Source organism: Numida meleagris, chromosome 2 (assembly GCF_002078875.1).
Source record: "Numida meleagris isolate 19003 breed g44 Domestic line chromosome 2, NumMel1.0, whole genome shotgun sequence".
NCBI classification, from domain to species: Eukaryota; Metazoa; Chordata; class Aves; order Galliformes; family Numididae; genus Numida; species Numida meleagris.
Window position 1 is genome coordinate 1,237,918 of NC_034410.1, and position 27,932 is coordinate 1,265,849.

Sequence of the window (27,932 nt, forward strand, 5' to 3'; positions counted from 1 at the left end):
TACACCTGCTCCTTTCCCTTTGTTCTAGCGTGTGCAGTTTTCATGAGCCCTGCCCCATACTGAGTTAGAATCTCATAAGGCATGCCAAGATAGAGAAAAAAATAATAGAAGATTCAATGACTTTGCAAATATTTGTTCAAACGGACGCTTTTGAAAATACAAAAGATTGCATGTAAAGAGCTAATAGAGATTTTCAGCAGGTCCCCAACTTATCTGCTGGAATAAAATTGAGACACTGAACCGCCCTGTTTTGGACCTATTCTGAACAGCTGAACCTATGTGAGATCTGGAAAAAAAAAATCAACATCAAGCCCCACCTCTTCCTGAATAAGTTCATAAAGTTTCTAAGAAACTTAATTTAATCTCCAAGTAATCTTCCAGCAATTGGTTTGCAGCCTTCTAGCCAGCCTATAATCAAGCAGCTCTGGTCATTTCCATTCGGTACAATTCAAACTGAATTGCAAATTTAATAAAAATCTCTAAAATCACAAAGAGATCTCACCCAGAGAATTTGTAGTGCTATTTGTTATATCTCTTAAGGTGTTTTCACTAGTGGCCAAAACTGACGGGGTATTCTAAATGTGTTTACAACAACTCTGCAAATTAGAGTTTATAGTTCATCTACCTAATACTTACAGGACAAAATTCTTTTCCAACGTTTATATGTGATTGCTATTTGTCTACTTCATCTGCTTCTACTCAATATTTTAATTTTTTTTTTTTAAATTATGAAACGAACACGATTCAGTGGTGGAAGATGAGCTAAGTGCCCAGGCAACTTCCTCAGCCTAAGTTGGAAATTTCCACTGAGTTTTTAAAGCCTTCGGCTGATGTTGTGCAATTTTTTTTCGTAATGCATATTCCAGACCAAGTCATCCAAGACCATAAGCAAGAAAATCAGTTCTGTTGTAAACAACCTATGGCAAATGGGTCCTGATGACTTGCAGTTCACTGCAGAACACATCTATTGTGTATTTGCTGTGTCTGAGGTGTGAGGGAGGATTTACACAGCCCTCTGCAAAGGATAGAACCACATGAAAGTAGGATGAGAGAATCTGGGTTTCTTTTCCCGAGAGGAAAATATTCTGCATCCATTTTAGCACCGGATTTATCATTTCAACTTGTTTGAGAGCGTTTTAGGAAAACAGCTTTGCAAAGCAGGAGCCCCTGAGAAGCAGGTTAAAAGCTGTAAGCATTAGGGTCAGCCAGTGCTTCTGTAGGACCAGACTCCTCCTTGGTTAATGCATTCAATCAGTGCCTTGAGAGTTACGAGACATTTAGGCTAAGTCTGAATGGAAGTCAGCTCTGGTTGCTCTGAATGGTTGAGAGGTGGTTTCCAATGTGGCCTTTCTTACAAACTTTAAGTTGTACTCTTCCCACCCCCAGAAGCTCAAACTCATTTCCCTGCATAGTGCGTGCATCTCAGAGATGAACCCACAGCAGAGGATGCACAAATCTGATGAGAGCTGCTAAAGCCAATCGCAGAACAGGGGCATAAAACAGTTCCCTAAATTGAGTGAACAAAATGTGAGTGCATTTTGCAAAACAAAATGCAAATGCACTCTCTGTAAAGGGAAAAAAAAAAACCGTTCTGCTTTTCCAGCAACTGCTGAAAGGTCCAATTTTTCTCTTCCCTTTTGCACTTAAAACCACGTGGTCTGCCCAAAAATGTGACTAGATGACAACGATAACAAAATAAAAGCAAAAAGGTGAATATCCTAATCACCACCCCAACAGGGCAACTTTTAAACTCATGGGCACTATTTCTTCAGTGAAAGGGTAAAACAAAGAGGTCGAGTGCTCCTCCGCACTTAAAGCAATCTTACATTTGAGAGCCTCGGGATATTTGGCTCGCAAGAGGGACGTTATCAAAAGCCAAGTGGAATCATAGAATCACTGAGGTTGGAGAAGACCTCTGAGACCAACCCCACCCCATCCCACCATGCCCACTGACCATGTCCCTCAGTGCCACATCTCCATGTTTCCCCAGCACCTCCAGGAATGGTGATTGTGAGATAACTCATCTGCCCTAAGCTCTGCGTGAGAACTGAGGCAAAGCTACGAGGATATTTCTGTTTCCTAGCTGTAACTGTGCTAGATTCTGGGTACTTTTCTTGAAGGCTTTCTTTATCCTCATTTGAATATCCCATCCTTTCCCCTTCTACTCACTGTCCTAGACTGGCCTGCCCTGATGAAAATTTGGCACCTCTCAGAAACACTGGGTTTTTATTGGAAAAAAAAAAAAATGAACGAGTTAGTGAATGTGGGATGAGGGAACTGCAATAACAATGTGTTAAAAAGGGATGCCAGAGCACGCCAGCCCACACTGGGTCAGATCTGCTGTACAGAGGTTAAGCAGCAAGGCAGGCGGCCACAAAGCAGACAGTCAACTTGAAGTCAAAGAGACAGATCTTCTTTCCATTACATTTTTTTTTTAAGTGTCTAAAAATCCTCAAATATCCACAGAAAGGGGATTTTTAAAGCAACTCTTCATTGACTTCAGTGCAAAAACCAAGTGTGACTTAAGGCAGAAGTCAAGGGATCCCTTAGTTCAGTGGTTTCCATCCTTCTGAATTTGATCCTTCCAATGGATCTGCAAATTCTCGTACCAGGAATTTAAACTTAATAGCAAGAAGTTTGTTTTTGAGATCCCAAGTGTTGGTCTGATGACCACCACTGACTGCTGGTCAGGGCCCGTAAACCACTGTACTAACGGAATCCCAATTGTGATAGGTTTGGCTTGATGTAATACACAGTACAGGAGAGGCAGAAGAATGAAAACTAACATAATTGCAACTAAACCCTCTTGGGTGTCTCAGGAGGCTCTTATTAAAGTCATTTCCCAGAACCAACAATAAATCAGGTAAACTAGAAAATGGGCATAGCAGCCGTTTTCCTATGTAGTAAAACCGCACAGCAGTAATGTGGTCCTCTTGGTGAAGTTATGAATAGTCCAATTTTCACAAGGGCAGCAGATTGTAAGGATGGAAAGCCTTTCTGAGATCCATCCGTCCTCCTGTTTTTTGCCAGATGAGCTTGATTTTTCAATAGGTAGATCAAAGTGGTTATCGATTCCCAGAGAAGCAATGAACTCCCTCCTTGTACAAGTGCATTGTGCCAAACTCATCCCTGATATGATTCTGCTCAGAACAGCCATCATGGTCCTTGGGCGACCCTGCTCGTTGCTCTGGCTGGCTTGGAGCAGCTCCCCCTGTTTCACCCTGGAGATCACTCAGGGGTCTATTTCTTTCCCTATTACCAAGCTCAGTCAATTACAAATCATAGACCAAAAACTATTTCATACCAACAAGCTCCAATTACATTTCTTCAGACAAGCTCACAAAATCTTTTTGTTTATGACTGTGGGAATGATATAATGTGATTAATTCAGGGCTGAACATATACGTTTGTAACCCCATGAGCTGTTTTACAGCCTTTGCTTTTATAGCATCTTCTGCCTTGGCACAAGGGAGCTTCATGAAGATATGCCATCCTAACAGTAATTTGTGTTCGTCTACATACTGCATATAAGTTATTTTCCTCTCCAAGTCTCAGCAAGGACAAAGCACTAAAGTACTTCAAGATTTATGCTGCCGAAACAATTGCAGTGTGGCTCTACTAACACTAACACACTCACCCTGCAATGCTGTTTGATGATTTATGGTACTCTGGTAAAGGACCACAAGGAAAGCAAGCGTAAAACCAAAACAAGTGAATAGATCTGGATACTGCTCTTAATGCCCTGGTGTGTCTGAATCCTCTTAATGTGTAGCAGTGCGTTACTGGTGTCTACAGAGGGCTGACCCAATGCTCCATCCAGACCAGGACCCTCTCTCAGACAGGACCAGCATGGGGAAAAGGATAAGGAAATAGGGAGTGGAGCATCATTTTCCCTGAGTATTTTTCTAGACTCTGGTCATTTATTGCTTGAGTCAGGAAGTCTTTATATTTGATGGCTCTCACTTGGATGTGGGTAACAACACTTAAACCCTGTCAAAAGTACACTTGAACTCTTGTTATAATCCTGAGTTAATATGAAAACACTGATGATGAGGAGAGAATGTTCCATAGTTCTTCGCAAACCTCTGGCTTTTGCTGGCCATGTCCCAACTAACTGCATCTGGAAGAGCTCTCTGACACCGATGCTTGTTGGTATGGAATTACATGCCTACCCTAGTCCTCTCTCTCACCCTTCAAAACAGTAAGCTAGCTACTATCTATTGTCCCTTGGCTCTGTTATCTCCTGAACTGCTCCTGGGAGCTGCTCAAGAGAGACAGCACCAGTTGGCCCATGCCCAGCCATGCAAGGACACTCCTAGCATGTATGAAGAACCAATTTCAAATGCTAGGGAGTCTACCATACTCAGATATGGCCACTAATTTAAACTCACCCATAATAATTTTATAGTGAGCGTACCTAACAGACTGCTTGCAGAAGTTCCCTTAGTAAAAAGGTAACTTCAGGAAGGTAACTTAGGAAGTAAAAGTGCTAATAAAGAGATGTGTTATTGGATGGTGTAAGATCAGCCCATATAGCCCTACTGATTCGGTTGAAAGATGCACGGAAAGAAAGGAACAGATTCTATGATTATGTGAGCAGTCCTAGCTAAGAGTTGAACTGAAGTTGCTCGTGATATACAGCTGTCAGTTCTCCTTTCCTAACAATTCCAGAAGGTTTTCAAGTAGTACTTCAGGAAAGGATCACAATACACCTGTGGCTTTATTTTCTGGCCCCTGTTGTCTCTCAGTGAAACGTAACTCGTGTTCTGCCAGGCTGACATACATTTCCAAGTACTGCAACAGGAATAGAAACATTTTCCTTGGGTGGTGTGGCATACCCTTCATTTACGCCTCCTTTTTCATATAATGCGTTTACGAACATCACATGATGAAGTTGATTTGCCAGATTTGGAAATCAACAGATGGTGATGGGTATACGGCTGAGCTGCAGTATACCCATGCACATCTTGATGGACATACAGATACATGTACACCAACGATCAACATGGATAAGATGGCAAATATGTTTGAACCTCAATGAGATGGTTTTAGAGCAATTCACTGACATACTTACAGAGCTGGGCAAGGACCATACCTTCTATGGTAATGGCTTGGTCTCCTCTTCTCTCCTGGGTCAGGGCTGCAGCAGTGTGATGGTAAAGTTCTGCTCCACTTTTTGCTGACCCTAATCTGTTCACCAGCTAAAGAGAATCATGCGGTACTGAATAAAATGCAGGATGCTTTTCTACAATAAAATCTTTCTATAACAACAAATACTTTGCAATTACATGACAACAGAAACAGATGAATCTGTGACCCTAGATCTGAGTTACAGTTTCAACAAACTCACGCTGCTCAGAAAGTTCATTACGTTGCTTTATCACAAATGACTTAAACAGACAAGTTATGGCACAACAGCTAGCTTAGTTACTCATCGTTTGCTCTGTGATTTGGTCCTAAGGTAACTGTCTCTATCAAGAGGTCAGATTCATGCCATATGCCATTTAAGTGGTAGTTAAACACTGTGGGTTTGGTTTTTTTAATCATCCTTTAGTCTACTGAATCTTACCCAACCAAGGGAACTCTGGATCTTGGGATCTTAGCTAATGGCAGAAGCCAGGTGATGTGGTTTTGCTAAAATTCCAGTAGAAGTCTTTAAACTGGATCAGATTACCTAAATAATCTGTGGAACAACCGTGAAGGTGCTGTGAGCTGAGCCATGTACCATTTTCTTGCTGAGCCCTGAGAGCTTATTACTATTTTATTACAGTGAGTGCACAGATTATGACTAATTTTTAGAAAATATTTTACAGCACATTCATTCTGATTTTGTGAGATATTTCCCATGGATGCTTGCTAAATATACAGGAATGTGAGTGGTTTCCATTTTTATATAAACTTTACTTCTTCCTTCTGGACCTGAAGTTGCATAAATCTGTTCTAGTTTAAAGATGGTCCAGAGAAAATGATCACATCAGAATGATCTCAAACTTTAAAAGATGTAGCTCTAGAGATCTGGATTTAAGCTCCTGAATACACTCACTCTATCATTACTTGAACAACCGAACTCTCAGATCAGAGTCATCCCAAGCTTTTGGATGTTCAAGGTCCAGATCTAGGGAGAACCTGACTTGTATAAACTTGTCTGGTATGGCATGCAGCAACAACTACTCAGTCACTAATCTCATGCAATGGATCTCAGTGCAGTGATTTCTCCAGTCTACGTCATGTCAGCAGATCTCTAAATCTCTCTGCACTTACTTCACATTCGTAGTGCCCCATATCTTCATTGGAAGGGTTCTTGACCACCAGGACTACAATACCACTCCGTGGTTCACTGAAAGTCTGGTACTTATTTGTGTCCTTCAACAGTACGCCATCCTTGTACCATCTGCATGTGGAAAACATTTAATATGAGCCAGGAAAAAGCTGTATCAAGAGATTCCCAGTTCACTGATCCATCCATCAGACCAGTGGGCATACAACTCAGGAGTTAATCATTAGACATATGCTTGTTTCTTGGAAGGCGGGCCTGCAGAAAAGTAGATCACACGTGGATACTGAAGCACATGGGGTGCAGAGAGCCTTCCCAAGAAATCCCATCAGCCAATGCAGGGAAATGTGCTTCTAATAATGAAAATCTATATCAAGCTTTCTGTCTAATTATCCCAGACTGTTCGCTCAATTCAAGTGTAGGACAAGGAGAATAAAGCAATGATAAGATGTTGTTGTGGCATGAGATTTTATATCTAAACATTATCTGTAAGTATTTTTTCAGATTCTAGCTAGAAAAAAACGTTGAGAAACTAAGGAAAGGTGAGATTGGGAAGAGCCAGCATGGGGATGGGAATAAGGTGGAAAACACAGAGAAGAAAGGGTCATAACTTGGGAAAAATAAGCAAGGAGGGTCTTCTGACCATACAAAATGGGAATATGGGTTTTGTCCCGAAGCTGCTTGAGGAACTGACCTGATCTGAGGCCTTGGTGCTCCTTCGACAGTGCAGGTAAATTGAGCATCCTCACCCTCGACAAAATAAGCATTTCTAACCTTGTTCACAAACCGTGGTGGCACTGCAAAGCAAAGATAAAGGTAGTGAATGGCTGGAAATGTGACAGTGCTCTAACAGATTGAAAGGATGTGTCCCTGACCAGATAGCTCTCTGGATTTCAGAGCACAAGACAGTAAAGGCCCCACTTTTGACCTGAGATTTCACTACTAATGTATCTTCAAGAAAAAGTATTCTCTCTTACATGCTATACAGAACTTCTGGAATGTCTTGATAGTCATGCCTAGGGAATTACATTGCCCTTTGGAACAACATGTCTGTGCAGGTCTTTACCTTGAACAAGGATCTTTCCTAAGGTACTGGCATTTCCTGCAGGACTGGAAGCAAAGCACATGTACTGTCCCGAGTCAACGCCTGTTAGGTTGTCCAAGATCAAAGTGCAGGAACCATCGGGATCTTCTATTATAATGTGATGGGGATCCACCTCCACTGGTTTTCCATCTTAAAAATAAAGGGAGAAAAGCCTTTGTGAATAGTTAATTATCAGTTTTGTTTTCTCCATGGGAATTTCATCCAGCACTTGCACTTCAGAGGAATGAGAGCTGCGTTTGCTTTTTAGCACCTGATGTTAGTGGTTGAGGAATGAGCTCTTCATCTCCCTCAAAAGAAAAGCTTCCTGTAGGTAAATCACTGTCTGGGTAAATCATTCATCACAGAAAGATCTATTTTACTTGCAGCAAACGTTAAGGCTGGAATTGGGTATTTCTAGGTGACCAGCTTTTAGATTACCCACTGACAGCTTGGCACAGAGCAATGTATGGAGAGAAGAAACTTGGAGTATGTGTTTCCTGATCCGCTTCTCATACCTTTGTACCAGCTGACAGATGGCTTGGGAGCTCCCGTCACCCTGCAAGCCAGCTTCACTGTCTCTCCCAGCTCAGCCGTACAGTCTGCCAGTTCTTCCTCAAAGTCTGGAGGGACTGAAACAGAATCAGCAGGTTAGCCCCAAGGAGGATAGGACGTCTACAGGATGGCTGCTGCAAGGTAAAGTGATAGGGAGCATGTCTGGAATTCTGCGAGGTTCAGAAGGGAGGGCTGAATGGGAAACTTTTAGCAGCTAATGACTTTCATGCTGTTCTTGCTTGCTTGAGAATAAGCTCAGTCGATATATGTTTGTTGTTGGCTCTCAAGGTGGGCCATATGAATATGAACTTGTTGCTGGGAGTATTTTCGACCGTGTAAGCAAGCACGTCTGTTATTCAAACACACAAAGCTGCCAAAGTTAAGATAATTCCCCAGTTAAAATAAAGCCTTGATAGCCAAACAAGTACTCTATTGGTCTCCATGAAGCCAAATCTGTGCCTTTTTTAAGAGACTTTGGACTTATTCCTACCACACGAAGCTATGTAATATTGTTCCTATAGACTTCTTCATTAGAACATCTCACTAAAGGCACAACAACGAACAGTTCAGACTTTTTTACAATGTATATACACTAAAACCAGTTCTGTTTTGACATTTGAAAGTGCCAAATTTACTTATGCTGTAAATTATGCCTTTTCTAGCTTATATCTGGACAATAAAGATCTAATATCCCTGTTGAAAAAAATTGTGGACTGAAAATGGGCATGAAACGACAATGAGGATGAAGCAACCTGAATGATAACATGACAGTCCAAAGCAAATCCATGTGCCCAGACACAGCAATATAAGCCAGAAGTTTAAGGTGGAGTGTTTGATACCTGATGAAGTAACAAGGGACTTTATACAGTAGGGCTCTGGTTCAAACCTTGTGGCTCTTTCCAATGGAGCAGGTCAGGGTCTTTGTCACCAAATTCTGTGGTTGTCTGCCCTCCTGCAATCTCTGCCAGAACAACTGCATCTCTAGTGCCAACTGCAATTCGTGTTTTAGGAGATTCAGTAATGCGTTTCTCTCTTCATTTTCAGGACTATTGTGCAACCTACTCTAGGGAACCTGCTTTAGCAGGGGGTTGGACTTGATGATCCCTAGAGGTTCCTACCAACCCCTATGATTCTGTGGTTCCATGATTCTGTGGTTCCATGACTCTATGCTGGAAAACCCTCCTTTTATTGGAAAGGACATCTAAATACGAAGACAGAACTGAGCAACCACTTCACCCTCTGGCAGATCCTCTGTCAAAGGTAACCTGCCTAGGAGGCATCCATTGAAATGGCAATGGACGGTCAGCTCTTCTCAGCTCATCACCCTGTGCTTTACACACCTGGGCTATGGACACTGAAGAGTAATAAGAAAGATATTAACTTGCTCTGCTATTGCCTCCATACAGGTCCTATGGGACCTCTGTCACATAAAGCTGATCACTTTGGTGATATACAGTCTTGGTCCTCTCAATGGTAAATGGAGACAGTCATATCCTATGGTCCTGATCAAGGTGCCTAACCTAGTTCAGGTGGAGGACTTAGCTATAATCATTCCAGTTAAAGCTTACTGCTTGCAGTCAGGCTGTGTGAATTGCTATTTAGAGCAGTGGTGTGATTTTAACCTGCAGGAAGCCTCTAACCCTCGTTCAGATGAGGAGGTGGCAGATGACCCTAGATGATTTCCATCTGTTCTAGCAAAAAAAGTCTCCTCCTTCAATCAGGGAGCCAGCCCTAAGCAAGCCATACTCACTCCAGACAGGCTGGCTGATTCGCTGCTGTATGCCACAGATCTCCTTCACCCAGGAGTTCTTGATGTTCACGGTACGAGCCTGAAGGAGGTACTTGCGGACGGAGTCTTCCCGCTCGTGCCAGATCTCAAAGGCACGGTCGTCCCCTTCCACAATGTCGTTCACATCTATGTTGTTCAGCTGCAAACAGAAGGAGCACCAGAAAAGTCAGCACAAATCCTTTGTTCATTTCAGGGAGGGCCGAATTGCTGACAGAACTGAAATCTCAGAGTTTAGCACATCTAGACCTAGCCTTTGTGAATCAGAAACATCATCAATACAGGTTTTAAATGGAAACAATTATTAAACAGCAGCAAGTCTCAGACTGCGGGAGAAACACAACGTGGCTTTGGCTGAACAGCAATCAGAGTCACTTTGCCACCCTTCTGCTGGCATTTCTGACTTTTGGATTGCAACTTAGCATCTTCCTGGCAGTAATTATATTTCAGGAAAGTCATGTCCAGTACTGAAGGGTATCTCAGAGCGAGACACGTAACCTCCCTAAGGTGCAGTGTTGTAGTGTTGACATTGGGCTTAGCCAAGAACTCTAGAAGGTTCTTTGTTCGCTTGTTTATTTGTATTTTATTGGAGTTTAGTATCTAATGCCTAAGGAAAACTTTCTGTGCCTTCCTGCAGTTTTAATCTAAGTCCTGATTGTCTGAAGATGAGCTGGACAAATCCACTGGATTCTTCATTTCTAAACAGGATTTGGCCTCAGAAAAGGATGTAAACAGCAAAAAGAACCACTGGGAATGTGGCATATGACTAAAAATGTATTTTCTCCACTCTACTACCAACACTATAGGCTGCCAAAATCAAACATCAAATGCCAACAAATACTCTAGACAACACTCAAACCATAATCTATCTCAACACCACATACACGTACAGTTATCTCAGTGAGCTAACAGACTATAAACACTTGTACTGTTGAGCAAAAACACACCCGTGCTTCTGGTGATACCCAACATGTTTCTAACAGAGCTAACAGGGATTTGGGGGACAGACAGACTTTACTTGTGCTTCAAAGACTTTCAGAAACATAGGAATAGCTCAAAAGGATATGTGAAATGTCCTGGGTTTCAATGACATGAAGTTCTTAATGATAGAGAAACAGGTAAGGATGCAGTGATCAGACCTTCATGATGTTCTTGAAGATGTAACTGTAGGTGTCTGTCTTTGTGTCTCGCTTTGGTTTGCAGATCACAAGATAATTCCTGAAGAGGAAGACGTGTCTTTTGTGTCCTTTCCATGCCATTCTAGCTCCTGGAGCTCCTTCCCAGACAATGAAGTGGCCCTGGCAGGAAAAATAAGAAAGAGCACATAGTGGCAACTGGAATATTTGCTGTGGTAATATCACACCACCATTTTTCAGCAGGGAGACAATGAATTTTTGGGAGGTAACAATATTTTACCATTACATCCTTATCCTATGCACCATTGTTTTATTACAGCATGTTTTATTACGGCATGTTTTATTACATACTTGTTTGATCTCCTTCACCAGAGCAGGATGTTCATTTTCTGTATCCTCATAAACTAACAACTCTGTGAGATGCGTTCCCCCTGGCACCATTAGGGAGAAGAAAGCATGTGTGGGGTGCGAGGCACTGGGCTTTTTTTTATCAGATGTCTAAATGCAGAAAGCTGAGTTGTGCCAGATTGTCTCACAATCACTGTAATTTAGCCTCACAACTCTACTCAGCAGAACAGTATGATTCTCATGCAAGAGAGGGGATACAAAGAGGCAGAGTTAATGAGTTGCCCAACAGTGACACAGTAAGTCTACAAAGAGATATAAATTTGAGTAAGCATGCTAGAAGTCAAGAAATGTAGAATCATTAAGGTTGAAAAAGACCTCTATGATCACCAAGTCCAACCCCAACTCTCTCCCACCATGCCCACTGACCACGTCCCTCAGTGCCACATCTCCACGTTTCTTGAACGCCTCCAGGGACAGTGACCCCACCACATCCCTGGACAGCCTCATGAGTGCCTAGCTGCTCTTTCTGAGAAGAAATTGTTCCTAATATCCAACCTGAACCTCCAGTGGCACAATCTGAGGGCATTACCTCTCATCCTATCACTGTTATCTGGGAGAAGAGGCTGAACCCCACCTCGCTATAGCATCCTTTCAAGTCATTGTAGAGAGCTGTAGAGGTCTCCCCTGGAGTCCTACACTGGTTTCTTAATAGCTAGGTCATCTTTCCTCTGTGCTCCTATTCCAAGAGTGACCTGGAGAAGCACACAGCTCTTCTGAAGATACATGAATAATTTTGGAATGACATTCACTAACTAATCTCAAGTTTTCACTGGAGCATGTACAAATATGTTATGTTACCTTGAACTGACATGCTCTGTAAACTAGTCTCCTTGAAAGAAGGTGGAATTGGTCCATATACTTTGCCCATAACAGGAGAGGATGAGGAAGGAATAACATACTTAAAAATCATGGGGGGCCGGAGGGGGGAAGTGGTGTGCAAAACCAAATCCTTTCCTGTGTGATGAGAGTGTTGGAAAAGGAGATAAGTACATCAAATGTGAGCTGGCCCATAAGCATCTGTACTTTTGTTCTTCAAACCTTTGTCAAGCCAGTAGACCCATCTTTCCTACATACTGGTTCATGTCACACTGAACAGCAAGAAAGGCAATAAACAAGTACTCTGTTTCAGATATGGAGCTTCTAATGGAGCTTCTTGCAGGACCTAGGGCTACAGAGAAACTAGGGAAGGTGCACATGTCACAGTTACCTGTCGGATGGGTTCACCAAGGCTTTCCAAGGTCCCTGGGTAGTTCTCAATGAGTGAGACATGGAGGTTGTTTTCTGCTCTTCGGGTGAGTGCAGACACGATGGCGTAAGCCTGCTCCAGCAAAGTGCAGTTTTGGCTGTTTCTTGCTTTGTTTCGGATTAATTCCTGTAGGTAAACAATGCAAACATTACTGTGCAGTGAGAAAAAGTAAGTACAACCGTAAAGGTAACCACTGTATTCTCTCTTGTGCTTACCCTGACAGTGCCATTCATGGGACAATGCTAAACTAAAAGTAGACATTAGATAGAAATACAAGAGGATAGAAAATGTATGAAATAGCAGTTATTTTTTCCTCTCATATTTGTTAACGTGCCTTTCTTCCAGCTCTGAAGACATGGGAACACCTTTGTTTGCTCTGTGCTCCAAGACATCCTTAATGTTTTGATGTTTATGTGCAGGCAGGTGTTCAAAATTGCAAAATTAATTTGATCCTTCTTCAGAGTATCCAAACTGCTTGCTCGTGTACGGCTAGAGTACATTTTGTTTTTTTGGCAAGACAGCCTTATTTCTGGATGCTCTTGTGCTATTTCCCATGAAAAATACTATTGAAAGATGCTATTTTTCAACTTTTGTTTGTAGTCTTGGGGTTGGAGTTGGTTTGTGGTGTTGAAAACTGAACTTTCATCATGATTTGCAATCATAAAACTATTCAAAGAGTACCACCACTGACAGTGATTATTGCCTTAATTTACTCAAGCAGCTTTTGACAGTAGTTACATCAGAAGGAAGTCAAGAAATGGGAAATAAAGGATTTTTCCCACTGGCTGTACAAAGCAGAACATAAAGCTATCAGAAATAAGCATGCAGCATATGGTCTTCACCTTGATAACAGTCTGATACTGCTGGATCCTGTTGATGGGTTTTTCCAGATAGTGCTGCAGTGGTGGGATAAGTGGCTGCGAAGGATCTTCGTTCGTTAAAATTTCATCTGTGTATCTCTGAAAAAAAAAAATACATAGAAGAATAAGAAATTATTATTATAAGCAGCAATAGTATGGATTATGCTTGGAAAAATGCTCATATGATACCGTTTCATAGACTTAACTCACTTGGCCAAAATTTGATCTCTCTACCACACTTGTATGTAAATTTGTTCACATATTCATTGTGCCTATTAGGGACAGCTAGATTACAAATTACTGTATGTAGCAATGATTTCCCACCAAAATTCTTAATAACTCTTTTCAGGACCACAGCTGTAATTAAGAATTGCATTTTGTGATGTGGTGGATTACAGGACACACGTTCAAGGGGTACTTTGGTTGCTGTTTACCTTGTAGAAATCCTGGACAGCTTTGCTGACAACAATCGACTCTGCCTGTACCCGCCCCACCAGGTACTGGATATACTTATTAAATTCTGCCTCGTGTTTAATGAAGCTCATGGCCACGTCATCATCAGTGTCACATTTCTGCAAGCTTCGGAGGAAGACACTGTGGAAGAAAAGAAAAAAGATACCTGAGAAGAAGGTGATGGAATGAGTCTAGAACACAGCCAGATCGCTAAACCAGGCACAATCTCAGGTCAGCACAGACTGAAGGAAATGGCTGGGGGATTGAAGGATGCTGACATGTTTGCATTAGGCTTCCCAGTGTCTCTTCATCCAGCCCAGTCCTGCCCCTTTTGCCTGAATTTATGGAATGCGTTGCAGGACGGTAGGGATCATTTTCACTGGTTTAGCACAAAGTGGGAAGTCAACCATTCCTCAAACCCTTAGGTCTCATTTTAAGGGTCAATGAACCATCTAAATAAGTGGCAAGAGATCCTTCCTCAGTTGCACAAAGGATATTAAGACAAGTTCACATACAAGGAGATTTTTAATGGTGCTGGTAGCTGATGGCATACATTGACTTTAGCAGATAAAGTTACTTTTGGGAAAAAAAGCAGAGAGAGAAGGGAGAATGAGATATCCCACAAAAGTGTCCTCCCTGTTGCAGCAGCAATGCCCCTCATAGTGTTTTTCCCAGAGTAACTCTATATTTTTCATTGCCACTCGTTCAAGCTCTTTGCTGGTTGCTCCTAGCACCGATTGGAGCACACGTTGATCAGGGCAGGTGCTGAATGCACACTGACGAATCACTGAATGGTTTAGGTTGGAAGGAAGAGTTGAGTTTTGTGCGTGCATGTTTATTGGCCTCTCTTATGTAAATCAAAAGTTGTAACCACCAGGAAAATGGGGAGGAAGGGGGGTAATCCTCATGATATTGGTGGATACTTTCTATAAAAATAATCCCTTTTCATAAGAATAACTCATGGAACCCTCTCAGCATTGGAAAGCCCAGCACACATAAGACATTGTACAACACTGCCTTTCCTTGGCAAGTGAGAGCATTTCAGCCCAGACCTTGAGAATTCACTTTTGAACAGCAGATCTGCAGGAAATCATACCTTGTGGTAGGCAAATGCATTGTAGTGTGAGGTGGTACACGGGAAGCTTGCTACATCTGGCTGCGTTTTGAATGCATAAGCACTGGTATCAGTTTTAAATGAATGTGTCTCTATGAAGACAGCACTGTAACGTAAATGCTGCTGCTTTTTTAATAATAGTTCATGATTTCTCAATCAAGTTATCTTAAAGGGGTAAGAAATAAGCTGGACACATGAAGCTATGAAGCTCTGAGGAGTATTATGGGAGTGCTAGCCCTGTGCTCTGTCTTAAGCCACACCACCATCTTCCATCTCAAAAGGCACATCAGTTCTTTTGAACCTCAGCATTGCCCATGCTCCACATTCTTCACAGAACCATAGTCAGCATAGCTATGAAACCAGTAAGTGAGCCACTTTTTGGTCTTAAGGAAGGTTCATGGGGATGCCTACCTGGAATGGAAGCGAGCAATGTCATCGATATTTCTGAAGATGGTGGATTTCTGACTGGCAATAACTCCCGGGACACTGGGACAGGTCTCGGTGTACCTAAGGTGATGAGTCTGGAGGAACTGTAGATCTTGAATGTAATCCTCTTCTGAGATCAACAGTTCTTGAATAAGAACACTGGAGGGGAGATGAACAAGCGAGAAGAAAAAACAATCATCACTATTATCCTCAACATACTGAGAGACTTTTCAGCATCAAAGCAGAGATATTTGATCAGAGGAATAGATACCCTGGAGTGAGCTGAATATATCTGTACGGGATTTGATCACAAAGGGAACTTGGACACCCCACTTATGTTGGGACACCTACTCCTACCTCACATGTATCTACTGCAAGGGCAGATGAAACAGAACATGAGTGACAAAGGGATCTATGTAAAGTAGGTAGCAGCAACTTCATTGCCACATTCTGCCACCAAAAATGCAAATATTTCTATGATAGAGCACTCAGCACACACCGCAGTACAACAGATTAACACAAGGTTGTAGCGGGGCTTCTGTGAGAGCTTTCACTATTTATCAGAAAACATTCTCCGATATAGAGCACGCTAAAGTACAGAGGTACTAAATTGCAAGGTTTTCTTTGTGAAATAGACAACCTCCAGAATTCCATCACTAAAATCCTTCTTTCAAGTCTCCTAAGGTGATTTAGATTGCCTGGAATTTTCCTTGGCTTTTTGATGGCAGAAATCAAACAAACATCAAAAAATTCTAAGCCTTAGAAAGAGGAGATGGCAAATCTCAGAGGAACAGCTCTGGCAGGAGTACCTCAATGCCAACATTCATGTTACATCAAAAGACAACAAGACTCAACACTGCAAATATCAAATAACAAGAGCTTACCTTAGCTTCCTTTTATATTCATCTTCAGAAACACATTCTCCAGGGAACTCAGGAACTTCTGTTGTTGTTCCCCACTCTGGTGACAACTGAAACACAACAAAAAAGAAACATATTCATCTGACAGTGATTTTATCAGTACAGGGTGAATAATTTCCTTCATGTCCCTTTCCATAACTACTAAAGCAGAAGTGTGTAATTACTTGGAGCATGATAAGGTTTTTTAAACCCAGGTACCCCTGCACTCACAGAGAAATGCTATATAATCAAAATATGAAAAAGCTCCATCAAGTTAAAGACCCCTTCAGTGGCTTTCTCCCTGTCAATTTATGCAAGAGAGCTGTCTATAAATGGCAACCAAACCACTTAATTGTAGATAGAAAATAAATACAGCATAATCAGTCACCTTTAATCTCTTGTCCAGATAAGCTGGAGATACCCAGCCCTGCCGAGAGGGGCTGGATTTTGTGGGTTTGGTCCTGACCAACCACTTCAGGGGATGAGCTGAATCAAGGACTTCCACATATTGGCCTTCCTTCAGCGTGATGGTCTCCTTGTCAGGTGCAGCGGGCACGTAGTCAGCTGTGACCATGTAGACATCAAAGATCTGCAGGGATGAAACAACAGTTATCTGGAGCCCCTTCATGGCAAAGAGAATCACTGTTTGCTTTTCGCAATTAGAACGCTGTATCAAGGAGACTCAAGTCATATTTTCAAAACTGTCCAAGGTGCTTGGGTTTTATATCATGAAATAGTGAATTTTGAGACGAAGAGTGGCCCTGAAGAATGGACAACATTGTCAAAGGTTCAATTTTTTTCTTTGTCTTCTCTCTCTTTTTTTTTTAAAGAAATGTTTTGATATAAAAATCCCAAACATATGGACTTTCACTGATTTTTCACTGTTATTCCCATGAGAAGAACTTCTCAACAGAATTCTTCTGACCAACTGTATCCAAGGGCACAGAAAATCAAGTTTTTACTTCCTGGTGGTGAAGAAAACAGCTATTAAATTGAATAAATGGTAAATTTTGACCACGCTGAGTTGAACAATTTGTTCAAGGTCATAGAGTGAGCCACGAGAATCCAATTCGCTGGGCTCGGTATCACACATCCCGTATACTGGACTGCTAAATGTACCTACTGCAGTGAGGTACACCCCAAGAGGGGATGGAGATCCTTAAAACCCTGGAGACATTTTAAATGAGGTTTTCTCCTTGTGTGAAACCCACCCATACAGGTCGTAGAATCAAAGAGTATCCCAAGCTGGAAAGGACCTGTAAGGACCATGGAGCCCAACTCCTGGCTCCACACAACACCACTCAAAGAGGTATCATACCTCTCCTCTGGAATCCCCATCTTCAGATTCAGAGGAGGACTCTTGAGCAATGGATGAAGGCCTGGATCTGCCATGGCGAGGAGATGCAGAGGGGGTTTTGGATTCGTCATCACTTTCTGCACCCGGTACTCGGAGCGTGGCTAAAAAGCAGAGAGAACACAAGGCATGAAATTAAGATCCCCCATTTGAACGTTAAGCCAATGTTGAACGTTAAGCCAATTTTCAATGTTATTAAACACTGCCCAAGAAGAGCACTTGGATTGTTTAGTGTGATATCCTTCTGATGCATAGGACTGAATAAACAACTGGAACATCTCTATACATGCGCCTACTGCACGCATTACCATTACATTCAAAGAACTGAAAATTGTCTTTGCTTCAAGACAAAAATTTAGTGCGAGAAAAACGGCACGTGACATGATAATCATTACATGGTGCACAAAACAAACTAGATTTTTTCATGTAATTCATCAAATCAGCACAGTTTTCAGCCTTGGCTGGACTAAAGACCCATCCTGGAACTAAACCTTTAAGACATGGGGAATCTTTAAAGCAGGATTCCCTGCAGACTCAGGAGCGATGCACACCTGAGCAAGTCAAAGCACTTCAGATGTTCAAAACAAACTTCTGTTTTTAGAACTTGCCCTATACCCCTAGTGGCTTATATTTAATCCTGTTCCTTTAAATAAACATTGTATGCAAAAAATGGACATTAGACATTTCAGTGCATGGTAACAGCTTATTGCTGCTTCAAATCTGTGGACTAAGATGTGACAGCTTGGATGGACTCTCACTAAAAATTCTTGGTACTAAACATTTGCTACTGTCCATATGCTTCTGCAGGACGACTGTCTCAAAACCTGCTTTACAAGTCTTGCTCATATTATAAGACCAGGTGATCACTAAGAAAAAATTACATTTTCTACATTTTCTATACTAATTAAATTGCATTTGCCAGGTTGCTTACCCTGACTTATTTTTGCAGACACCATTTCTGAGATACGAGAGGTGAGCTTCTGGAAGAATTCTTCTGTTCCGACATCAGCTAATGAAATAGGGGTTTTGGGTACACCTTCTCTACCAGCTTCGAGGTCTCCTGGAAAGAAAGAATTTTCTATTAAGCATGGAGTATGGCACTGGAAAGTTGTTTATTGTTATTATTAACAAAAGCTTCTATGGAAGGAAGGGCTCCGTTTCTTCACCTCCCCTGCTTTTAACATTGTGCTTGCTCACATTTCCTCCAAACAATTCACTTCTGAACAGAGACTTGTCCCAAAAAAATACAATATTTCAGAGAATTGCAAGAGAACAGAAGGACAGAAGTAGGTGGTTATCATGAAAGACATAGGCAATCTCAGCTGTAGGTGTGAAGGGCAGTAGTAGGAGAGAAAAGATAGTTCATCTTACCTTCAGAGGAATGAACAGCTCTGAAAAAAAAAGAGAAAAGCAGAATTAGAAGTTAAATTAAAATGTATAGTAATAAGCCCTAAACGAGGAACAACCTCTCCTGTACACAGGAAGCAGAAGGAAGCATGTTTAGTTAGTCCAACTAGGACTCTGTTTTTTAATTAGGACCATTTTATCATCAATGGAGAAAGGCCGACGATTCCACGTAGCAAACTGATGCTTAGGAAGGGAAATTCACTCTCCAAATGGACATTCCGGAGTGAAACTGGTCAATTCTTTTAGGGCAGATGTACTCTAGAAGCTAAGGTGGGTTCAGGTGAATGCCCCTTTTCAAAATGTATCTACCTCCCCAGTATCAAAGCCAAAAATGACAAGTTGAGAGGTTCTTCATGTGCATTTGCAAGCAAGAAGTTTGTGAGCAGACCCTTTTGATAGACACAGACCTTGACCCTGTCAGTCTTTTTGGCATTCTGATTAGGAGATCAAAAAGGAATCATAGAATTATAGAATGGTTTGGGCTGGAAGGGGCCTTTAAGACCATCTAGCTCCAACCCAGGGGCAGGGACAAAAAGGTGCAAGACTTTTATTCAAAACTAAATCTTCTTTTTTTTGTTCTTGTCACTATCTCCCTTGATACACGTGAAGAAATGACTGACATTCATATTACTACATTTATAGGATGCTTCATTCATAGGACCTCAAACTGTTTTACGAGTGTCCATGAACAAATGCTCTGCATGCCCAGTATCAAGGACTATAGGTAAGTCCCATTTTAAAGATGGAGAAAGATGAGTTACAGAGAGACAGTGGTCAGTACTACAGATGTTGGCATTCAGAATCTATGTACAGGATCCTCAGTGGAAATAGCCTGTTGGTTTTTGCAGGCACTAAGCCCCTCACTTCTCACTGCTTTTCTTCTCCAAGATGATAGCTGCACTGCTCTGCTTCAGCCACTTACCCCAGGGTGGTCATTATGGCTTCTGATACCATCACACGCTCCTGGGTCAGGACTTCAGCCTCTTTCACTGCAAGATTAGGGTTTAGAATCAGAGGACAGCAGATGTAGGATGTTCTGCTTACTGTACACACATTTTCTAGACATGGATTACTGGGAATACTGTCATAATGAACCTGGCCCGTTAACAGCTCCTCAGCTGGGATGCATACTACCACTCGTGCAACGCAAACACTTTGCTCCTCTCTGTTCTCACACAGATGTAGGGTCATCCCATCTCTCCACACTGCCCAAGCTTATGCTGCTGTAGCTCTTGGCACGGTAAAAAAAAGTGGGATGAAAGGAAGGCTTAAAGCAAAACGCTCCCAAATCCTTCCCAGTGCTGCTCCTACTCAGTCTGCATTTACTCGCCCATTTCTTACTGCGGGGAATGTGCCAAAAGAGGCCATGGAAAGCTCAGCACCAGGGGAATCAACTCTGTCTGCCTTAGCTGCCTCAAGGCAACTCTGCCATGCAAAATACCTTACCAAAGTGAAACATTCACCTTAAAACATGTTGTTTTTTTGGTTTTTTTTTCCCTAAATGGTGACAGTTATTTTACATGGTCTTTCTTTTTCCTTTGTGGTTAATGTGGTTCTTTTCCAGACTCGTCTTCTCTTTTTATAGAAAAATGCTGCTTTTAATCAAAGCTAGTTGAGAAATCTAAAACATTATAAAAGTTAAGAGCATCATCATTCACAAGGCAAGAAATTTGTGGCTAATTCTAGGAAAACAAATTTATTTTGTTTGTGACTTGATTAATTTCCTCATCAGTCACACTCTTAAGAACTGTATGAAAGGTAAATGTAGAGAAAGTGTTTTTAACGTAGGATTTACCATCTGCAACTTCTAGGTTGGCAGTGCAGATGGACTGGCCAGCCTTGTTGGTAGCAATGCACGTGTAAGCTCCACTGTACTTCTTTTTAACATCCAACAGGATTAAACTGTGATGCATATTGGAACTGGCAAGTTTATATCCAGGAGTGTCTGGTTTGATCCACAGGATGTCTTCCTGAGACTCTTCTTTCAGCCAAGTAATCGCTGGTGGTGGATGCCCTGAAGGAAAACCAAAGCAACGAACTTCAATTTTCCTGATGGTGTTAACTTACACACAATTATGAGCCATACTGTGAAAAAAAAATGCTGCTTTTGACTTGTTTCCTGATGCTTCTTCAAAAATAAGGCATGATATATAATAAAGGAGTATAAACCTTTCTCTGGTTCACTTTAAAAGACGTTTTCTAAAGACAAAGCTGTTAATCAACACATCTTCATAAGACCAGTAAGCGTTGTTATACCTACTCTTACAAACAGGAACATGGAGGTGAAGATGTGCTTTCCTGCAAAGTGCACCAACTGTCTTACAGTTGGGAGCCCAGTCCCAGACTTCAGATTAATATAGGAGATGATGCTGCGATGTCTTGGGCCCAGAGAAAGTCCAGAATGGGTCATGAAGATATGCAATTCCAGTGTTATGCAGGGAGGTTAGGTAACTGTCCACTTACCTTCAACTTTTACAGATAACGTGATGCTTGCCCCTTTCTTCACCTTTTTATTGGTAAACCTTTCTAGGAACCTTGGTGGTATCAGCTGCTCGTGGGAATCTGAAAACGACATTGATGAAACATGGTGACACCTCCTGTGTGAGTTCACACAACTGAACATTTCCCAGGGGTTCTGTCATCACCTGCTATGGCTTCTCTCACCTGTTTCTGACACTTCTTTCTCATCAGGATCTGCAACACAAGGGAAAGCAAGAAAATGACAAATACAAATACCTCTCTATGATTGAGTTGACAGAAAAATAGAAAGATGATTTCAGGTGATCATCCACTGCAGAATGTATTACACAGAAATCTTAGTTCTATTAAAACATTATGATTAAGTATATTTATTAACAAAAATGACAAGAATAGTTCAACTCTCAAAATTGTAGTGTCTTACTAGAACAGCCTCAAGAATGATTTATAGGAGGCCCCAGTTTTAGTAAAATTAGCCATTAAGGTGAATGAGGTTGGGCAGGTGTAAGATGTATGTCTATGGGACAACAAGCAGACCCTAGGAAAAAGGCATTTCTCACCTTCAGGACTCACAGTAAATTTACAGGTGAACTAAGATTAAAGGACATCATATTTTAAGTACAACCTTCCCCACCTCCCTTGACTGTCCTTGGTAGGCTTTCTCAAGAAAAATAACTATGTGAAATGGAAAGACTCACTGGAATAGAGAAAACTGGGTGTCCAAAATAGGCCAGTACCAACCTTTGACTACCAGCCTTGCTGACGAATATGCAGAACCAGCAGAGTTGATGACAAATATCGAGTACTGTCCAGCATCTGACTTAACGACATTGAGAATTTCCAGTGAGTGGAATTCCCTTTTATCAATCTTCAGGATTCGATCCGAGGCCTTCAGTGGCTGCCCATTTTTGAACCAATACAGTCGAGGCTCTGGGTACCCTGTGAGGAGCCGATAAGGACACAAAGAGTGAATTACCATCACTGATTAGGGAACATCTCCAACCAGGCAGATCCTTGTGGACCATGAGCACTCAGCTCTGCCCACGGATGCTGTTTTGAAGGACTGCCACATTAGAATTGGCTGAAAATTCATGGAATTGTATTCATTTGTGAAAGTTCTTTCCTATCTCTTCTGTTGCTGGCACTCCCTATATTTTTTGCGTATCCAAACACCTTCCAGACTGGGTAAGTAACACTTATATCTGCCTTGCAATGCACAAAAAGCCAAAAGCTGAAGTCCCCAGTGAAGTAAAATGTGGACTGAAGTCTCTGGACTTCATCACAGTTTCAGTACCGGTTTCAAAAGCACAGAAGCCAAAACAGTTCTCATCATTTTTACAGGCAGAAATCGGAAAAAAAAAAACAGGAGAATCTCCACCTCTCCCTGCTGTGGAGGGGCAACACCATTAGGATGCTTTTGCAGCTTCTAGCATGTAGCGGTGACTCCCTCATAGAGTAAAGCAAGTCAAGGATTGTTTTGTTCACTAAAGAGAATAACAGACACTCTCACTGCCTCTTTGAATCCTTATTGTTCCTCCATAAATAGCGTGCTCAGAGAATTTATTCTACTGAGTTTTTAGGAGCATGTGCCTGCCATTAGCTCTGCAGGCAAAGGCAGGCAATGAATGACACTTCATGTGCCTGAGGGCGCTGCAAAAGCCAATGCTTGTCAGCACACAGACATTCTTCTGGCTGCTTTGTGCCCACGGGGTGCGAGGTGCACAAACCAGGGGCACAGCTGCACAGTTGGGCTGGGTGATCTTGGAGGTCTTTTCCAACCTCGGTGACTCCATGATTCTATGACTCTAAGAGCACATCAGAGAACTTTGTCCAGCACTTCACCCTGACTGCAAACCTGGAGCAGCAGGCAGTGCTGTGGGCTCCTCTCACCTTTCACCTTCAGGTGAAATTTAGCCAGCGGTGCTCCAGGTGCCACATGGATATCATGAAGATCATCCAGGATCTGGGGCAGTTGCTCCTCTTCTGTGGTAGACTCCTCTTGTTCTCGACTAAGAAGCAATTCGAATTAGAAAGAAGAAAGTCAGCACATCAGCAAAGAGTTAGGAAGCAGGATCACCAGTTTTAGGTTAATTCAGTCCGTGTGTTTCGTCATCATGGCAGCAGATTCAGCACCATATGACATTAAAAATAAATGTATTGTGAAGAAATATTCAGACCACCGTGAAGGCAAGTTTCCACGTGATGAATGAACGTTGTTGTGGTTACTTCATCTGAAAGCTCAGCTGGTCAGTATTCCTTTGTGACATTACACCAACCATGCCAGATACAGCAAAAATAGGCTTAATATTAATATATGTGGTCATCTTACCAAGGTGAGAGAGTTAAGAGTTTGGTTTTTTTACCTTGAAACGTATTCTTTGGCGCTGTAGTAAGAAGATGTCTCTGTTGCATCTGCTGCTGTCTCGTAGTCAGTGCTGGTCACTGTTAAATGGAAAAGGAAATGTTTTCTGTAAGTTGGACTCTTAAACCTTCATGTTACTGTGATTATAGTTTCCTTGTTAATGGGAGTGACCGATTTCATAACACTACTGCAGCAGACTCCCACATCCCTTGACTTACGGAAACATCTCAGTTCATCCGAAAAGCTTTGCTCACAGCCACACCTTAGCGCTGGCAAAACCCAAGGGAGCCTGGGAGATTTGGGAGCGAAGCATTTTGAGGGCAATGTGTACATATCTTTTTTTTTTTTTCAAACGGGAACAGTGTTTTTCTTGAAAAAATGTACACCCACTTCTGAACATGACCTCTTTGCTCTGTTTTTTTTCTACAGCGCTTTTGAGACTTACATTCCACTCGGAGCTCAGCCTTGGTTGAAGCCACTCCCATGTTGTTTTCAGCAAGGCAACGGTAAACACCCATGTCGGTGGGGACCACAGCTGTGATGATCAGCTGATGGCACCCTTCCTGGTCCTCGTTGATCATGTAGTGATCATTTTCTTCAATAGCTTTCCCGTCCTTGAACCAGCGAACCGTGGGGAGGGGTTTGCCAATGACAATGCAGTCAAAGCTGACAGGATAGCCATCTTGTACCTCTTGGTTCTGGAGCTCAGTCAGGAACATGGGAGCTAAAGCCAGGGCAGTTCGGAGGGAAGAAAGAAAAAAACTGTGTTAGAAGATGTATTTTAGGAGCACTGCTGCCCAAATGTCCTTTCAGGGCAGCTCTGAGGTCTGTTTCATTGATTTAAGTGCAATAATCACAGCATTCCCAACCATATGAGTAGAGCAGGGGACATTTCTACTGTGAAAAGCAGCTCTGTAAATAAGTGAATACTTTGCATTCCCTGCCTTTGTCACCAACTTGCCCTCCTCTCCCCACACGTGAAAAAGAATTTAAAAACATTTTTTTTTTTTCCAATACGTTAACTTTCCAGGAAAATATCTGCACGGAAAAAAAAAAAAAAGATTTTAAATGTTACTTCATGAACGAGAAGATAACCCACTGACCTGCTGCAGCTGCCTTTTTCATAGAATAAACCAGTCTGCTTTACTCACCTGTATCAGAAGTCAGCAAAGGCGGTGGTGGTCTCAGTACGGGGGGAGCAAACTTCCCATGGGTGGGCGGTGCTGCTTTCCCAATGCGCAGTTCAATTTTCCTTGGGCCTTGTTCCAAAATATCGATCTCCACGGGAATCCCCAGAGCACCAAACATCTCTCTGAAACGAGTGGCGGCTGTTTTTGCCTCGGACAAGATCTCAAACTTAATGTAAATGTACCGGTCGTCCTCACGATACGTCTGATGGTCGACCACCTCTACGTCCCCTTCGTCTGCACTGACAAAAAGCTCTTCCTCCACGTCAGACATCTCTGTTGAGATCTTGGCCCTGAACAGTCTGTGCAGCCTCCTTCCTGCTTTACGGAAAGCATCATCCAGGTCGCTGCCAGAGGAGCTTTCTGTCTCGCTATCAGTGCTTTGTTTAATACGCTTCTCCTTGGGGAGCGCTTGAGGTTCCTCAGTGCCAATCACCACCTTGGCACTGTGTGAAACTTTCCCAAATCTGTTGGATGCCTCACAGGTGTATTTACCCGCATCTTCCCTATCCAGGCCGGTGATAATCAAAGAGCAGGTCCCATCGCTGTAGTTGTCGATGTGATAGTGGCGGCCGTCTGACAGCTCCTCCCCATCCTTCAGCCAGCGGACCTTCATGTCACTTTTGCTGTGGGCCACACACTCGAGATGCAGAGTGCTTCCAGGCTCACCCGAGAAATCTTTGAAGGTCTCAGTAAACACCGGGCACTCTTGTTGCTTCATCTCTTTCCTGACTTTGTAGCCCTTGAAAGCAGCCTGGATCTTCACAGCGGCATTGTTCATGGAAGGATCATCTAAATCTGCTACTTCTGGTTCAGCTGGCTTAGCACCTGGAGCAGCCACAACGGTCTCCACGCTGGATTTCTCCCACTGTTTCCATAACTTGCCTGTGGAGATGGACTGAACCTTGGTAGTAACGCTGACGCTTCTCTTTTCGGCTTTCTTGAGGTAGTTCACTAGCGAAGGAGTCCCAGCTCTAGATTCATCATCTGAACTCGTGAAAGAGAAATCTGCTTCTCCTGTCCTAGCCAGCTCGTCACACGTGGAGTACTCCTCTGAGTAATAGTGAGACAGCTCTGCTTCTTCCTTCCTCAGCTTCTGAAGCTTCTCGTCTTCTTCGGGCACCTCGCTGATGGAATCCAAGGTGGGCTCCCGGCTCATCCGGCGCTTCTTGGCCAGAGCTTCCCACAGGAGGTGAAGGTCTCCCTCCTGCGCAGCCTCGGGGGGCAGGCTGGGCTGGACGTGGCCATCCACCAGCTCTTCCTGTTGGCTTGCAGGGGGGGCTTCCTTGGCAATCTCTTTTAGCATTGTCGCTGGAGGAACTGAGGAGAATTAAAGATGTTAGATGATAAAGCATATGAGGAAGCTCTGAGAAAGCATGTGGAAACATTCTGAAGTCTGGGCAGAAGAGTATTGGTGGCAGTTAGCCACCTGTGACATCCAAGGAACATGTACATAAAACAGGGCCAAACAACATGTTTTTAATTCCTCAAACATTTGAATAAATAAATAGAATGATAGATAATCCCAAGTTTGGATGGACCACAAGGACCACTGAGTCCAAATCCTGACTCTGCAGAGGACCACCCCAAGTCCAAACCTATGTCTAAGAGTGTTGTATGACCTGGGAAAATCTCATATGAGCAGCTCAGAACTATCACAGATCCAGAAACATACTGAAATAAACCAAAGAATAAAAAAACAATAATTTGAAGATTTTAGATACAGCTTGTCAAAGAAAACAAATTCCAGTCCAGGCTGTGGAGATGCCCCTAAATGTCCATAAACAGAATTGATTTAATGTCACAGCAATGCACACTCTATACCTTCAAGGCACAAGCTGGCAACAGATTTGACTTCTGGAGAAACCATGCAGGTGTATGTATCCTGATCTTCAGCTTTAAATGCATGAATAATGAGTATCTGTTTTTTTCCATCAGAGAGGATTTCATATCTTCCTCCAGTTTGTATTTGTTCTTTTCCTTTGAGCCATGTCACGTTCTCTTTGATTTCAGTTGATAATTTGCACTCCAAGCGAGCCACCTCCCCTTCGGAGACTGATCCACCCACCAAAGGATGGGTGACTGTAACTGAAGGCTCTGTAATTGAAAAACAGGCAATTAACAAAACGAATACACCATAAACTTCAAGGCATTCAAGAGCACTCTGTAAAGTATTCAAACATCCCATCCCTCATTCACAGATTCTTTAACCGCTGCAGACAAGCAAAAGAAAATGGAAAAAAATAAATAAATCACTGGCAGCATCCAAAACTTGCACCTCCAGAATAACTGTGCAAGCTTTCCTAGGGGTGAAACCAGCTCCATTTAAATGCATACATGCAAACGTCATTGCATTTTTCCCATTCCTGTGTTTGTTTGCTGACCCTCATTTACCCATCACAACCAACATTCAAGCGGCCCTATGGATCCTAGCAGATCTTAAATGTTTAGAAGAGATGTGAGAAAACAATGAAACAATGAGAAGAACAAAAAAGAAAAGAGACTGTTAAAAGTTGCATTCATTCCAATCTTGAAGGATAAAAATATATAATTGCGCCAGTTTAGGAAGACTTAAAAAAAAAAAAAAACTCCCAAAAAGCTAAAAGAACACTTAAAACGAAATCTTTACTTTGGAAGAAGGCTTGCCAATGGCATGCTGCTTGTGTGACAGCAATACTCAAAATGAAGTCGAGACAAATACGTTAAATGCAGAGATGTTGACTGGGACCTGGTGGCTCAGTGCACATCCGAGTGCCATCCGTCCCCCTGCCCACTTCACCTGGAGAGGGAATCTCTGCCCAAATCCCTTGGATTTATTGTAGGCAGAGTGAGCATATGCAGTTATTGGGGTCCAGCTGACAGACTGGGAGTTATGTTGCAAAATCATCGAAGTTGAGCTTAAAAGA

General features: G+C 42.4%; 1 protein-coding gene across 10 annotated transcripts in view; it reads right to left on the minus strand.

The window, feature by feature from the left end:
- OBSCN (obscurin, cytoskeletal calmodulin and titin-interacting RhoGEF) overlaps nucleotides 1-27,932 on the minus strand; it is a 140,488-nt gene that overhangs the window by 36,370 nt on the left and 76,186 nt on the right. For all 10 annotated transcript variants that reach the window (XM_021389266.1, XM_021389262.1, XM_021389265.1 and 7 more), the window contains 26 exons: nucleotides 26,851-27,123; nucleotides 24,991-26,346; nucleotides 24,285-24,563; nucleotides 23,841-23,919; nucleotides 23,368-23,486; nucleotides 22,219-22,416; nucleotides 21,664-21,693; nucleotides 21,463-21,561; nucleotides 20,795-21,013; nucleotides 19,922-19,988; nucleotides 18,964-18,983; nucleotides 18,524-18,652; nucleotides 17,557-17,696; nucleotides 16,627-16,827; nucleotides 16,224-16,309; nucleotides 15,325-15,498; nucleotides 13,781-13,940; nucleotides 13,329-13,445; nucleotides 12,448-12,612; nucleotides 10,836-10,994; nucleotides 9,661-9,838; nucleotides 7,874-7,987; nucleotides 7,341-7,508; nucleotides 6,969-7,071; nucleotides 6,262-6,391; nucleotides 5,096-5,201 (listed from right to left, as the gene is read on the minus strand). In XM_021389266.1, coding sequence (XP_021244941.1) covers nucleotides 5,096-5,201; nucleotides 6,262-6,391; nucleotides 6,969-7,071; nucleotides 7,341-7,508; nucleotides 7,874-7,987; nucleotides 9,661-9,838; nucleotides 10,836-10,994; nucleotides 12,448-12,612; nucleotides 13,329-13,445; nucleotides 13,781-13,940; nucleotides 15,325-15,498; nucleotides 16,224-16,309; nucleotides 16,627-16,827; nucleotides 17,557-17,696; nucleotides 18,524-18,652; nucleotides 18,964-18,983; nucleotides 19,922-19,988; nucleotides 20,795-21,013; nucleotides 21,463-21,561; nucleotides 21,664-21,693; nucleotides 22,219-22,416; nucleotides 23,368-23,486; nucleotides 23,841-23,919; nucleotides 24,285-24,563; nucleotides 24,991-26,346; nucleotides 26,851-27,123 — 4,869 coding nt within the window. The remainder of the gene's footprint in view (nucleotides 1-5,095; nucleotides 5,202-6,261; nucleotides 6,392-6,968; nucleotides 7,072-7,340; nucleotides 7,509-7,873; nucleotides 7,988-9,660; nucleotides 9,839-10,835; nucleotides 10,995-12,447; nucleotides 12,613-13,328; nucleotides 13,446-13,780; nucleotides 13,941-15,324; nucleotides 15,499-16,223; nucleotides 16,310-16,626; nucleotides 16,828-17,556; nucleotides 17,697-18,523; nucleotides 18,653-18,963; nucleotides 18,984-19,921; nucleotides 19,989-20,794; nucleotides 21,014-21,462; nucleotides 21,562-21,663; nucleotides 21,694-22,218; nucleotides 22,417-23,367; nucleotides 23,487-23,840; nucleotides 23,920-24,284; nucleotides 24,564-24,990; nucleotides 26,347-26,850; nucleotides 27,124-27,932) is intronic.